General features: G+C 33.9%; 1 protein-coding gene across 3 annotated transcripts in view; it reads right to left on the minus strand.

The window, feature by feature from the left end:
• Nucleotides 1-16,535, minus strand: part of SEMA3E (semaphorin 3E) — a 239,088-nt gene that overhangs the window by 17,758 nt on the left and 204,795 nt on the right. For all 3 annotated transcript variants that reach the window (XM_045052316.1, XM_011280354.4, XM_045052317.1), the window contains 5 exons: nt 14,956-15,047; nt 12,684-12,725; nt 10,634-10,800; nt 5,550-5,617; nt 3,852-3,991 (listed from right to left, as the gene is read on the minus strand). In XM_045052316.1, coding sequence (XP_044908251.1) covers nt 3,852-3,991; nt 5,550-5,617; nt 10,634-10,800; nt 12,684-12,725; nt 14,956-15,047 — 509 coding nt within the window. The remainder of the gene's footprint in view (nt 1-3,851; nt 3,992-5,549; nt 5,618-10,633; nt 10,801-12,683; nt 12,726-14,955; nt 15,048-16,535) is intronic.

Genomic DNA, 16,535 nt, shown 5'->3' on the forward strand with positions numbered 1-16,535 from the left:
AATGAAAATACACTGATGCATATATTGTATAATAAGGATTCTCGGTATCCTTAATATATATATATATATATATATATATATATATATATATATATATATAAAACATATATTATAAAAATATATTTATATTTAATATATTTTTATATTTATATATTTTGTTATATATTTTTATAAAATAAAACTTTTATAAATTTTTTACATATTTTATATATTATGAGTATATTTTATATATTTTATATTTACATTTTATATTTATATTTAACATGTTATATTTATAATATATATCATAAAAATATATATTTACATATATATGTGTGTGTGTGTCTATATGTGTGTATATATATATATATATATATATATATCTCAAGCAGTATCAAGCGATATAAGGGTCGTTTTTCAGGTGTCATATTCTAGAATCTCTGCTATACAAGGGTTTCCATGTGCTCCATGTCCCAGGGCATCTGAAACTGTATTTAGCGTTCCAATTTCAGAAGGCTGTGTGGTTTAGTAGAAAGAACATAGACAGCTGGATTTGAGATGACTTTACTAGCAGTCAGTAACCAGAAAAGTTATTAAACATTCTGTGTTTCAATTATGTCACATGTAAATCATGTCAAATAAAATGGTACAATCTATAAAATGCACATAGCATATCGCTCGGTACTTAGACAAGGATTAAATGTGAAGCATCTCAGCTATGGAGTCAGGAATATCTGAGTCCAAACCTTGGGTCTGTCACAGATTTTGTTTATGGCCTATACCTCTCTCACATTCCACATTTTTAAGATCAGGTTGATTACTTCTAATGTGCATTTGTGAGATATAAAAACAAAAGGTAAGTCACCTACCCACTATTGTAGCTCCTGTGTTCAGTAGATGCACACAGAAGGGACTTACCTATAAAGCCTCTTCTATTAAATCTTTTCCCTCAGGATATTATAGTAACTGATGCACATCTTAACTGACTAGGTCATTGAGTCTAGGGAAAATACTTCCTTATGAAGTACCTACACAACAGGCTTTCAATAAACATTTATGGAATTCATAAAATGTACAGAGATTGTGTTTCTTGTGTGGAATTTAAGAAAGCAGGAGACCATAAAGTGCATCTTTGAGAAAACAGCAGTAATCCAGTCTGGAGCTAGGTAACTGAATTTCTAGATGCGTTCTAGAAATTTAGCTATGTAGCATTTCAAAAACTTCATCTGAGCAAAATTTTTATCTACTTCAATATGTGGTTTCCAGATAACTTGAGAGGGCTGAGTCTGAATTTGCAGACAGAAGTTCCAGACTCAAAAATTTTGGTTCCAGAAAAGGAATACACACACACACACACACACACACACACACACACACAGTTTTTTACAACCCAAATTTTTTACAAAGCTTATGGTCTGACTGCAAAGCAATGACTTATGGATTGTAGTGTCTGTGATGGATCTTGATGGCTACTGTCAGGTGTAGTCTAAAAGCACTTCCATATGAGGAAAGAAATGGAGTGGATAAACTTAAATATATTATACAATGGTCAAGATTTGATAATAAAATAACTACCTGTCCATAGTAACTACCATCTATACATAAATGGTCTTTAAAAAAATTCTAAAAGCTTCAAAAATAGACTCTAAAATTTAGGACTTTTAAAAAACCCTCAGAGGACACACAAAGTTATTCTGCTTTGTGTATTAAGCATACACATCCATCTTTTTAAGAAGGTAGCAATTTTGTGCTTTGTTCTAGATTGTGAATAAATCAATATATATTGCTATGTATACAGAAACCAAGTATTATATTATTATTACATCTAATGCAGAGTAAATTCAAAATTTCAAATATCACTAAATACATCAGTCATAGAAATTTGAAAAACAGGGACTAAAATTTGAGGAAAGGAGAAGCAGATTATATTAACAGTATGAGAAAGAAGCTTATAATTGAACATTGATGGATGCAGCATGTCAAAATGATTTGGAAAGGATTTCCAAATGAGGCAGATTATGGTGAGTTCCAAATTAGAAACAGAACATACTAAGGGAAGAAAACCACTGATGAAAGAATTACTTCTCTGTCTCCTGAAGCCATTCAACCAGAGGAGCTATAGAATATTCCCAGGTCCTCTCCTGCCAAGTGAGTTATGATGGAATTTAAAAATCAAGTTCACATCAGATTTGTGGAATGGAAAATATTTTAGTACCAAATCAACAGTGTATTTTAGAGCAAAAGGCTGTAACATTTTTGGACAGATGTTTATTCTTATGACGTCATGAAAATTTAGGGGAATTTTCCTGTCTCTGAATGCCTTACTATATTATCTCTAAAAGCCTTTGTTGAGTGTCTTCCTCTGTAATAACTATCCCAGGAAACTGGGATTTATAAATTTAATCATCTTCCAGGATGTATTATATAATTTTGGACCAAAAACATGTAATACTTTTAGTTTCACAGTAGACTAGAAAAAAAAAAGGCATCAAAAGTCAATGTGCTGTACATTTGGAATCTATAGTTGATGACTTCATTGATTCACTTTCTATCTACTATGCACGTATTAACTTCTCCCTGGGTCCAAAGACAGGTGTCTAACATTTATTTCCCTAATTCAATTTGCAACCTTCTTTTCACTATGGAACATTTTGCTAGAATTCACCAATATCTATTTCCTTTTAACCAAATTTCATTCTATTTTCATAGTTCCACTTTTGTGAAAATTGAGTTCAAAGCCCACATTAGCATCAACAATGCTTTATCTGCCTTCACTAATTGCTTCATGCCCTTGACTGTGCCAATATACAAGCAGATTTCTAGACTTGCATAAAAAGATTAGCCAGTAACTGCCCTTACAGTATTCCTTATGTGTAATTTAAATGCTAGGGTGCTGAGGTGGCTCAGTTGATTGGGCATCTGACTCTTGATTTCGGGTCAAGATCTCATGGTTCATGAGTTCGAGCCCCATATCAGGCTCTGTGCTGACAGTGAGGGGCCTGCTTGGAATTCTCTCTCTTCCTCTCTCTCTGCCCCTCCCCCATTCATGAGCATGCATGTTCTCTCAAAATAAACAAACTTAAAAAAAAAACAGATTTTAAATGCTTCCTATTCTTACATCTACAAAAGCAGCCCAACTGATTCCTCTCTCATTTAGATCATAATAAAAATATAATCTCTATCAGTCAATCCACCTAAAAGGACAAACAGATGCATTTCTTTTATTTCCAGTGGGCAATAATGGGACCCCTATGTTGAATTTTCATATGTGATTCAATTGCTTTATCAAACAAATGTTGCTGGTGTTGTTTTAATTCTATTATCCATATGTCTAAGATATACATGTTAACGGTGTTTGAATTTGTTATTTTTCTAGAACATTACCTTGGGTGATACAATTTAAGACTATCATTTTGACATGATACTAAAACCATGAAACTATGAGTACCTCCTGAATAAAAATCCAATTTTCAGAATCCAAGTTTATTTTATACACACACACACACACACACACACACACATATACACACATATATACATATATGTAATTTATTTACATGTGTAGGCACTTTATATTTGATATATATACATATGTATATATATTTACATGCTATTTATATACATATGAAAATTTTAAATATACACATAGGTTTTTATAGCATTTATAAATTGTATATACATAGAAATCAATGTTTGTATTTAAAAATTTTTATATGTATATAAATCACACATAATAAACAAATCCACTCTTTAAATAACACATGTATAGCATAATAGACTAATTCATTTTTAAATACCAATAAATCATCATCTATTTACTATCACACACCATATGCAAGACAGCATGGTGTGAATATGCAGCTATGAATTACCTCCTCTTTTCTTGTGTCACGTCCTTTCTGCACAAACCAGATAACTTTGGCTTGCAACGATCGTGGGGTACATTCCAGCAAAGTACTGTTGTTCTCTATGCCATAGGCCAGTCGCTCTTCAGTCTTATCCAAAGCATCCCCTACAATATAAATGTTAATATTAACCTTAAGACTTAAATTTTACCAGTAATATGTTTAAAAGATTATTTATATTTCTGCAGCAAAGTAAGTATCTTTCATTACTTACTGCTAATTTCTATGCACAGTCACTTAAAGTAGTTATTTAGAGACAATGGCATACCAAAATCTAGGCTTTAAAAAGGTAGTGCAGGCTATGGAGAGGACCAGAAGGAAGTAACTGGGAGTGTGGGTTCAAGGGACAGGCAGTCAGTCAGAAAGTACGTCAGTGTTAAATGCATGGAGAATCAGTGACAATATCCACTGATAAAGCAGGCAAGAGAAGGGGAGCACCAAACATTCATGTAAGACATAGGATAAACAAAATTCATGGTAACAAACAAAAATAGAAGGCAGAAATCGAGGTGATACAGCATTACATAATCACAAGCTTGAGTGAGATTTTGTCAAGGGATTGCACTTTATCTAGATATTGGGTTCCTGCATTAAGAAAACAGTACAAAACTGAACTACAGACTTCATGACCCACAGCTTCTTGATTATAATCTGTATCTTGGCCCAGAGAGGCTCTCACTGGACTTGAACTCTAATGTGCATATGGGCAAGTACACTTAACTGCAGTGGGGAATAAAACCAAGTGGATGTATTCACTGGTGTTTTAACCAGTATCAAATTTATTAACCACAACCTGGGATTTTTTTCCCTTATGCCTGAGTCCTCCTCACTTTCAAAACTGACCCCTAAGTCTTCCTAGATGAAGATCCTACCTTCCTCCAGCCAATGTTCTCAGAGGCTTACATTCTGAACCAAACCCTCAGTCAGCCTTGGGTCTAGCGAACTGAGGCTGTGTAACCCCTGCACTGTGCATAAGCACCGCTGGTCTCCCAGTCATGATTCTTCAACTCTCTGTCACCTCCTGGTAAAACTGGTGATGCAAATCGCAGCCTGTTCCAACCACCAACACGGTGTGAGGAGTCAAGAGCGTAGTTTTCTGTGTTGTCTGACTTCCTTACATTTGCTGGAGTTGCAATTTCTTCTCATCCTTTACTCATCAGACCACCTATTACCTTTCCTCAGAAACTCACATTTGCACCATCAGCCTGAGCTCTAGGCTCCCTTACTCTAGTGGAAGAGTTAAAGCTTTTCATTTTGTTTTATCCCAAAGCTTAGTGGTGACTTGATATAAGTTGGATCACTCTTGAAAAGATTATTGTAGGTTATGTAACATGGTAAAGATATTCCCAGGGTTGAGATGGAGACAGAGGTCCCACAAATCACTGTGGCAGAATCTTTTCTAAGATTCCCCTGTGGTGAGGTCCAACAGCAAGTGTTCGTGGTGGTATACAGAACTTACTTTCCTAACTAAAAGTTCTATGGCCACATATAGTTAAAAATTTTGTTTTAAAATTCCACTATGTGGAAGAAAAAAAGAATACTTGCAGTAACATTGTTCTAGTACATATAAATCACAAAGAAAGTAAAGACCCTTTAAAAGAGTTCCCAGTGTCTCTTCACTGTACACCCTGAGTAACCCATAGCAATTGATTTTCTATGGATTACCGACAAACTGCTGTCCAAAGCATTGCTGAGCTGCGTTGCCATGCCGAACATCTTGTCTGCGGAACCGCCTGGAAGAAAGTAAATGTGCTGAGGAGATGTTCAGATTTCAATTTTCCAGACTTGAAAATACAGCCAACCACATAAAAGATTCAAGTAGTATTCTGCTACTGAAAAAAATTGATCAGTCATACAAAACAAGGGTAAAATTCAAGTTTCATAGTTTCCCATATTTTCATTGAATGTTATTCAATGGATAAGATCTACATTCAACTTCTCTTTAAGTGTCCATGTAAGTTTGAATTCTGGATCCTGAAACAATTATTATTATTTTTTTTAAAGTTCGTTTCTTTTTTCAGAAAGAGAGAGCAGGGGAGAGGCAGAGAGAGAGAAAGGGAAAGAGAGAATCCCAAGCAGGCTCCATTGCTGTCAGCACAGAACCTGATGCAGGGTTCAAACTCATGAACCGTGAGATCATGACCTGAGCTGGAAACAAGAGTCAGATGCTTAACCAATTGAGCCACCCAGGAACCCCCTCCAACAATAATTAAAGAAAGCTCTCTTTACGTTTTATTAAAAATCTAGTGCAACAAGAATTCTTCGGTTTCAAATGGGTGTTTTGGGTGGTAGGGAAGGTATGCCAAAAAGACAATGGGATTTGAGGCAGACTATTTGAATAAAAAATCATAAAACTCCTTCATATAATGGAAATGCATACAAAAAAGGTAAGGGTATTTGAACCCAAATATTTTGTTCTATTCTCATCATAATCACATAGCAAAAATATACTTAATAAAAAGAGATACACTAATAATATATTCAACTTACTCTTTTATTCAGATATTGTGTGTAGAGATTATCTGCCTCTATTCAATGTGATTGTGTGTTATACATATTTAATAGGCTGTCTTTCAAAACTGCCTATTAGATTTAGGATCACTTCTGGTGTATTGTCATATTTTATAGATTGCTTATATATATAATAAAAAAATAACAACATTCTTTATCCCTAGGGAAAAAGTTTATAATACAGATCTTGTTTTAAATTTGCAAGCACCTTTCTGAGGGATTAAACAATAGAAATTATTATTAGTACTGAAATTCTAAACTCAAAATTCTCAGTATATTAATTTAGATTAGAGATAAAAATAGAAGTATTACATAAAGGCAGAAAATACCACTTGCTTTTCTAAATCATGGCATTTCTTCAAGATTGAGGGAAAAACAGAAGGCAAAGCAGAAGTTTCACCACAGAGGGAGATGGTGAGGCTTCCAAAGTGACAATGAGATGCTTTAACCATATGCAATGATGAAATTTGAAAAAGGAACCAGATTCAAATCCCAATGCCATCACTCACGTGTTGTTTGATCTTATACATATCTTGTCTGTTTCTTGGTTCTTTCTGTCCCCTTTGTAAAATGAAATTTATCTAAATGACATCTAAAATCTAGTCCAGTCTCATTTTTTTTTTTTTTTCATTCTAGGCTCTCCTCACTGCTCCAAATGATGATAATGGAACATCATTTCAAGAGATGGAGTGCTTTCTCACATATAAGTTCAGATCTTAGTTAACTTAAATAATAATAATACTTAAAAAATGGTTTAGGGGCACCTGAGTAGCTCAGTTGGTTAAGCGTCCAACTTTTGATTTTGGCTCAGGTCATGATCTCACAGTTTGTGGGATCTAGGTTTGAACCCTGTTGGGCTCTGCGCTAACAACGGGAAGCCTGCTTGGGATTCTTTCTCCCTCCTCCTCCTGCTCCTCCCCTATGAGCACGTGCATGTGCTCTCTCTTTCTCTCAAAATAAATAAACATTTAGAAAACAAAACAGAAAAACAATGGTTTAAGTATTTCCTTATATTATAAGCTAAAACAGATGAATATTTTCAATCAATTTTTAGAATTATGACCTGTGTGCAAAAGCATGCTGTTTCAAAATCGAGATTGTAGATTAGAAGAATTTATCTTAAAAACATTGTATTTTATAAAGATTAAAACTGCTGTATGAATCATTCTATTGATTTAAATTGAAAAAACAACTTGACAAAAAAGGAGCTAAAATTAAAAGTTTTACGCTTCTTTATCGTGTTACACTAGCATGTACACAGCTATGTATAACTGAGAGCAGATCTGGGTAAGAATTATACCACTGTTGTTGATCTCTCACTCCATTAAGTATTGTTTTGGTCCTGGGAATGTAAAGTCTACTGAGCATTAAAGAATAATGGAGCAGGGGTAAATCTGTGAAATGGGAAATAGTTTCTACTTTGAAGAAATGTTGTATCAGGTTTATTACACAAATGATGTGAGAGTGAGGGGAGATGGAATCGGATAGTTCTAGATAAGAGATGTGGATAAGAAGCATGCAAAAGTTTTGTTTAAATTCACTGAAAAAGAATGCATTTTAAAAAAAGGTATCACATCCCCCAACAAGGTTTCAGTTCATTTTATGCTATCTTAATATAACTGTCTTTTATTTCAGGGTTTTAAAAAGACTGTAAGTGTTCAGGACTTTTAGAAAGGTTAATCAAAGTGGCCTTTTATTCTCAAAGTCGCATATTTTTCTTATATCTCTTGCCACTTAGAAACTTTTTAAGAGAACACCGGAAATAGACAAAATGCAAGAGCAAGGGGAAGTAAAAGATTTAGCTCTATAACTTATAGTGTATTTTGGAAGACTATTTTAAACAAGTGGTTTGGATTGTGAATTAATGTTTTTTCTCTGTTGACTCATTTTCACTCTGTGAACAGAAAAGTATTTATTTTAATGACTAGTTTTCGATTTCTGCTGCTCGTCAGGTCTGAAGCAAAAACGACCTGCTATAAAAGCAAACTATTTTCCCTTAGTGTGCTGGAGCCTATCCAAAATGTTCTCCTCCAGGGGTGGATGATGGTTCAAAAGAATCTGACACCATGGAAAGATCTCCATTACATGTCACTGAACTGAACTAATTCATTTATGAGCACAGCTCCTGACTCAAACATTGTGCTCCTTCCTAAGATTTTGCCCCTTCATTTAACTTGTACTAAATAACTTTTTGTCCACCCTTTATAAATATATCATCAAGCTTGTGGATATCTACTCTAATAAGATGCACCATGTATCAAGAAATATTTAGCTTTGGAAACTGCTCAGTTAGAATTCATCACCCCTACTGCATGTTATTACAATAACAAAATACAATACTTGTAATTCATAAGTATTTGATTCAAGTCTTGCAAACATTGTTATTGTTGATAATAACAATAAAATAATTAATTGTATTATTTTTGGTGAAATGACCTTTCCACCCTTCAAACCAGCTACTTTACTCCTAACCTATGGAAATACATGGTTTTCCCTGACCATTCTATGCCTTTTATATAAATTCCCTTTAACTAGACTCATATTTCTAACTACAAGACTGAGCTCAAAGGTTGAGTTATTTTGAAAATCAAATACTATATAATGGATATTGCACTTAGTTCAGTACCTTATACGTGGTAAGTGCTCAGTAGTGACCTGCTATCATTCTTATTTCCAATTCCATTCTCCACTTTAGGTTCTGATCCTGCAGCCAAGGAGTACTGACCTCTTCTTCATACTCCTCGCACATGGTACAGTAGTTAGCATAATGGGTGAACAAATCATTGAACAGTATTTTTACATAGTAACATGGCTATATTCCTTAACAAGAGTTTTTAAATATTAATAAGCATTTGTACAAGATCAATTAATTTGCTCACTGTTTTTTTTTTAACTTTTACCTATTTTTGAGAGACAGAGAGCATGAATGAGGGAGGAACAGAGAGAGGGGAGACACAGAATCTGAAACAGGCTCCAGACTCTGAGCTGTCAGCACAGAGCCTGACACGGGGCTCGAACCCACGACCATGAGATCATGACCTGAGCTGAAGTCAGACGCTTAACCAACTAAGCCACCCAGGTGCTCCTTGCTCAGTTCTTTAAAATGGTTGGTAAGTTTAGTTTACAAATGTCCCCTCAAAGTTTCTTTTCACTATCTGTTTATTACGTACTTTCATTAAGTATATAATGATTTCATTAAGTATATAATATATAACATTGGAGTGAATGTTAATGTAACCAATGTCAAGTTAACAAAACTTCTGAATTAGTGGCTACATTTATTAAAAATGAGATTCTACTATATATGTGAACTTATAAAAATAACAACTATATTAAGGTGGGTTAGATTTTTAAAAAGGTTTGAAGTAACCCACAGTGGAAGAATCAAAATTACTGAAATTAATAAAAATTAATTTTCAGTAAGGAAACTATACACAGTCCTATGTTTTTGCTTTATACTGTCTTCTGTCACTTGACTAGGAGAAAAAAAATTGCTTATTCTATAATAAATAAAAATATCTTCCTTTATGTTGTCCCCCAAAGAATGAACAATTTCATACGGCTCAAGTGAGGGAAGATCTCCAACCTTCAAAATACTTTCTGGACTTCAAGATTTCCTGTTCAAAGTATACCAGGATTTACCTTCTCTTACAAGCGGCAATGACCTCGCTGAATTGTAGACATTAGAGTTTGGAAGTCTTTAAGTACCTTTCATTTGTGTTGACTTAAATCACACATTTCATTAATTATACAGGTCATGCATTTGCCTAGGAGTTAAAATATTCACTTTCAAAATGAAATAAATGAAGACCAGCTGGTTGAGAGGACACGGGGCGAATGCAGGATGTATTTTAGAATTTATTTATTTATTTTTCTTTTAAGTCTTTGAATCCCTCATGTGTGGTGCCTTGCCATTTCCACATTTTAAGTTTATCCAAACTGGTTTCATGTCTTGCAGGAAAACCGTCAGGAGGGAGAAGAGTAGATTCAAACATGAGTAAAGAAAAAGGACTCAGCAGCATGCTCCACTCCAATCTCCATACAGTAATTGACAGGAGTTATTTTCAGGGAAAACTCAACTTTCAAAGCTTGTATTATGAACAAAACATTACTATGACGGATTTTTTAAACAAAAATAATATGGGTATTTTCATGGAACGTGTGCAGAAAGAAAAATATTTTAAGAAATATTATGGGTTTTCTAAACAAGGTAAATATCCCCTCGAGGACTCTCTCACCTTTTTGCATGAGTGCCCGTTGGGTAATACCGGGAACAGGATATGCCATCCCAGGCACAGTATGGGTCTCGAGCCAGGCAGCAATCAGCACAAGCACTTCCATACATGTCGCACTGATGGAATCTCACTTGGGCCACGGCAGAAGCAGATCCGATATACAGCTGTTGCTAGAGACATCAAAGAACAGAGAGACCACTAGTAGAAACGGACAGAACTCTCAGTGATCTTCACCTCTGTGAATATTCATTTAAATTACTGCAGTTACTGAGGATGGATAATGGAACACCGATACTTCCATTTTTTCTAAGATGGGAAATACTCCTATAGACCTGGAAGCTCGAGCAACAAAACTGCTTAACTGAGCTTGACAAAATCTTAGGAAGCTGACTCTTCTTTTGTTATCTAAATAGAAAGACTCATCAATTAACGCTGTAGGTCTTTTTAAAAGACCTGGGGGAACGTCCAATAACAGACTGGATAAGTAAATGCTCTTTTGTTGTTGCATCTTTTTTTAAAAAATTTTTCTTAATGTTTTTTTAAATTTATTTTTGAGAGAGAGACAGAGAGAGAGAGAGAGAGAGAGAGAGAGAGAGAGAGAGAGAGAATGAGTGTGGGAGGGGCAGAGAGAGACAGTGCGACACAGAATCTGAACCAGGCTCCAGTCTCTGAGCTGTCAGCAGAGAGCCCGATGTGGGGCTTGAACTCACAAACTGCGAGATCATGACCTGAGCCGAAGGCAGATGCTCAACCGACTGAGCCACCAGGCACCCCTGTTGTTTCATATTTTAAACTGAGATGTAATTAACAAATAACATTATATTAGTTTCAGTGTATACATAATGATTCCATATTTGCATATTGGGAAATGATCAACATAATAAGTCTGGTTAACACTCTTCAACACGCAGGGAGAGTTGTTCTTGTGTGGTGAAAACTTTTCAAATAAGTATTAGGGTATTATTTAGTATAATCACCATGGCATACATTACATCCCCAGGTCTTCCTTTGTAACTGGAAGTCTGTACCTTAGGATCACCTGCACATTTTGCCCACTTCCCATCCCCTGCCTCTGGGAGCTGCCAAACTGTCCTATTCATGAATTCGTTTTCTGTTGTTGCTTTGTGTGTTTTAATTCCACATATCAGTAAGTTTGTATGGTTTTTGTATTTCTTCGACTTATTTCACTTAGCATAATGCCCTCAAGGTCCATTCACATTGTCACAAATGGAAGGATTTCCTTCTTTTTTGTGGCTGAATAATGTTCCAATATTCCACATATATACATCATTTTCTCTATCCATTCATCCATTGATGGCACTTAAGGTTGTTTCCATGTCTTGGCCATGGTAAATAATACTGCAATAAACATGGGTGCAGATGGCTTCCAGAGTGAGTACTTTGTTTCCTTTGGATAAATACCCAGAAATGACACTGCTTAATCATATGCTGGTTCTATTTTTAATAAATTGAGGAAACTGCACTGTTTTCCATATTGGCTGTAGCAATCTACACTCCAACCAATAGTGCACATTAACACTAAACATTTAAAAGAGTAACGAAGATACATACAGAGAGAATGACATGGAATCAACTGTAAGGTCTGTTGTGAAGTAAATACAAGTAGCAGAGCAATGAACGTTGCATGTTCTTGTTCGCCTAAACATAAATGGTTATTTATAGATAAATTTGAGGGAATATATGTACCAACTACTTCTGGAAAAAGTTTCACCAGTAACTGGTTCTAGTAAAGCGGAGAGGCGTTTGTGTTTCACTGCACATTCTTTTGTGTTACCATCATTACCGTTATTTTTGCCCTTAAAAATGTTAACAAAAAAATTACAGAATAACATCCTATCATGATTACAGAGGTAAATCTACTCTCATGTACTTTCCTCCAATAAGAGAAAATAAAGAAACCTATTACATGTAAACCACTATGTATTTTTACTAGAACACAACTGTAACTTGTTTATGTATAAACACATGTACTTACGCTCTTCATTCTTGCCTTTACTCACATATAAAACACAAACACATACACACAACTTACTCTCTTTGAAGAAATCTCCATAGAAATAATAGGAACTGGATCCTGCAAGACATTTTTTAAAGTTGTTATTAAAGAAACATAGGAATATACCTTAATATGGTTGCAATCATCTGAACTCCTATTAGGTATGTGAGTGGTTCTATGCTAGTCCATAGCTTTCATTTTAGCAAATCAAAAGGAAAACATAATTACATTAAAATATACCTTTCTTTAAAAAAAATCTTTTTAATGGAGTAGAACAGATATGTAAGATGAAAAAAGTAGTGGCTAATCTAAGTAGCTTACCATTTGTTTCTGAAATGTAATTTTTGTATTTGGGTTTGAATATTACTCTTGTTTGGGAAACCCAAATATCTCTAAATAAAATAATAAAGGCACAGCATTCTTTCTTACAATTTGAACCAGTAGAAGTGAAACAGTTATGTCTTTCAATTGGTGTTATTATTAGGAAACCATGTGATCTTTAATTGTTTTAATCCAAGTCTAATCAGAATACTTTTCTGTTGGGAGTTATTGTGGTCAAACACTATGAACCCAGGATGCTCTGAGAAAGATGAAGAACTTCACTGCCTTAGAAGTGCACCAGAGGAAAGAAAATCTATCACAACGTTTTGAGAGCCTGTGTGTTATTTTAGGGTTGGTGATTAAAACTAGAGGGTCTCTAATGAGTACCACAACTCAGAAGGATTCTGCAAGCAGACAAGCAAGAGGCAGGTGAGATCTACACGATGGCTGATTATCCTTCAAAAAATTATTTTTTGAAAGAGAAAATTTGATCCCGTGTCAATATTTTTTTCAATATTTTAAACTATAGAACACTTTATTCATGCATACATGTACTTATTTATTCATTCATTCAAGTGATAATGTTTTTTTAGTGTTGATATAAACAAGATACTGTGGGGGAAGGCTCCTAATATAGTAGCTATGGTCACTATTGTGAAATGAAATCTTACATAGAAATCCAATATGCAAGATAGACAAAAACATAGCTGCTCTGGTTGAGATAGGAACATGGTCAGCTTTGGGTGCAGCTATGGGGAATCTAATCTCCAGACAGCTAAGGTGAAATGAACTGTTTTTTATCAATAAAAATATTTTCATACATATTCATTACATACACATACAGTCAATCTTAATAATTTACAGACTGTTTTTTTTTTTTTTGCAAATTTTCTGAATTGCTTAAATTTATTTGTAATCCCTTCATTAATGCTTATGGTGTCCTGTGGTCATTCATGGACATGTGCAAGCACACAGAACCAATACATTTTAGTTGCCTTATAAGTATGACCCCAACAGAGGTCAATCATTGCAACACTCTGCCTTCTTGTTTCAGCTTTTGTATTGTAAACAAGTGTCCTTTCGATGGTCTATTTCGTGCTTTGTGTTGGCAATTTTGATGTTTAAAACAGCCTTTAAGCAAAGTGTTGAAGCACTGTACAGTGTTTCTAAGCTTCAAAAGGCTGTGATGTGCATTGTGGGAAAATACATGTGTTAAATAAGATTTGTTCAGGCATGAGTTATAGTGCTGTGGAACAAAGTTCAATGTTAGTTAATAAACTATATGTGAAATAAGGTGTCTTTAAATAAAAACACAAAAAGAACAACGCTGTATGTTGATCAGTTGACAAAACTGCTGTGACTAGAGGCCCACAGGAATGTAACCTTCTATTTCCCATAGGAGCATCAGTCAGTATTCACTAATTTAGTGTTCATGGTGATTCTAAAGACCATAACTGCCTTAAATATTGAGACTTGAGTCTGTGTGTGTGTGTGTGTGTGTGTGTGTGTATGCATGCATACAATTGCTTTTGTCATGTCTAATCCTTCCATTATCATTTTGCAGTTTTCTCTTTTTTAGTAAATTCTTTGTGTAATTGCTATGTTATAATAAAAGGCGATATGCTTATCATATCCCAACGTGCACTATATGAAACCTACTGCTTTGTCTGTGTTGACAGTACATTTGTAAAATGAGACTCTGCGATAATGATTCTGGAATTCGTATGTGGTATGTGTTATTTCTTTAAGTCACAGTTCATGCTAGCTAGGTTAATATTAGCATTTTCATTTGAATAGTCTACAATAATCAAACAGATGCATCAGGATTTTAAACCATTTCTCACTTCAGATTCACTCTGAATTCACAACATACCTGTTAGAAGAAAAAAAAAGTGAGCCAGCATCTTTAATATTTGCAACTCATTGGCAATTGTTAATACATAAATGTTGGCTATTTCATTTCATTTTATTTTTTTACTAAAAATACCTTGAATATCTGAAGTTCTTCTAGAATTACTTCTTCCATTGATTCTGTTTCTTGGTTATAAATCGTGATTACTTTCAGTACAATTCCATTATCTGTAAGAAAGCAAAAGAAGAGATAAACCAGAAGCTTATCACAATCTGGTTTTCAAACAATTAAAAACCATGCAGCACCTATGAATTTGAATAAGATTTGAGATCTAGATGTATGAAAATTTTACTCATTGTTAGTTAAAACAATATGACCACTCATACATTCATATTTTAAAATGGCAAAAAAATAAAAATAAAAAGGGCAAAAAATAACTGTATGTCTGGCTAAGAAATAAGACCAAATAATATGTAATTATTTTTCAAATAATGTGAATCAGAAACTCAATTAAAGACTGAGAAATCAAAATATATTAATATATATACAATTATATCTGGTACTATAATTACATATATATACACTTTTAATAAGAAAAATGTCAGTATATACTACTGAGAGAACAGCATAAGTCCTCCCGTACTAATCATTTAACTTCTGTAATTATCAATAATTTTATAAATTTAAATTCATAATTTAAAATTTCACCTAATTTTTATTATACTTGATATTCTGAGCTTGTTCTTTCCAATAAAAATTTTAATAAGACACTAATTTGCTTGTAAGAATAATGTGGTGTAGTGCTAAAAATAGCTCAGGAAAAATAAGCACTTTGAAGGTGCTGGTCTAAGAATTTCTATGGTATGTAAGCAGTTTGTTTAAAAATTACCAAATCATGAGGGTGGGTTAATAAAATTTGATTAAAATAAAATGAGTAAAAATTACCTATATAATACATGAAAAGGAATCCAAACTATAATTTTTAAGCCAAGAATACATAGCACCTTAAAATTATTATATCAAGCAAAACACAAAGATGAAACTCAAATTATTAATTTGCAACTAGTGACTTGCAATAAAGACCCTTCCTATATACAGTATTTTATACACACCCACACAATATTAAAGCACAGGGAAAAATCATTATCATTTGTGAGATTTTCCAATGTACTCACCACACATTCATCAAATATCTTCTTTTGTGTTGAAAAGCTGTGGCTCAATATGATGGTATCTTTGAGTTAAAAATCATTTACATGATAGCATAAATATTTATCTGATATTTCTGGAATTCTTTCAAATAGCTTTGGTCAATCTAACAAGAAACTATTTCTAAAAACAGTCTTGGACTGAAATACTGTTTATGACCGGTACTTTTCCAGGTCATAAATATGTTAAAAATAACATACCTTTTCCCATGGTTAATTTTTATCAAATATTTTTCTTACTTATGACTCTTGAAAAGAAAAAGCTCTATTAATGTCACTATGAGTGAATTCCTGGCCAAGTAATTTGAAGTCTGTTAAAGAAACGTGACACTTTGTTAATCTTGAATCTGCAGTGCAGAGAATATCATGAACATTAACCTCCTAAAATAAGGATAAAATACAGCCTACACCAGAGATAAATTTCTGCAAATGAGATGAAGGTTTCCTTACTGAAATCTTTGCTTTTTAAAAAAGTGTGAGTGGAGAAGCCCAAGCACCAATATTAGT

Source organism: Felis catus, chromosome A2 (assembly GCF_018350175.1).
Source record: "Felis catus isolate Fca126 chromosome A2, F.catus_Fca126_mat1.0, whole genome shotgun sequence".
NCBI lineage: Eukaryota > Metazoa > Chordata > Mammalia > Carnivora > Felidae > Felis > Felis catus.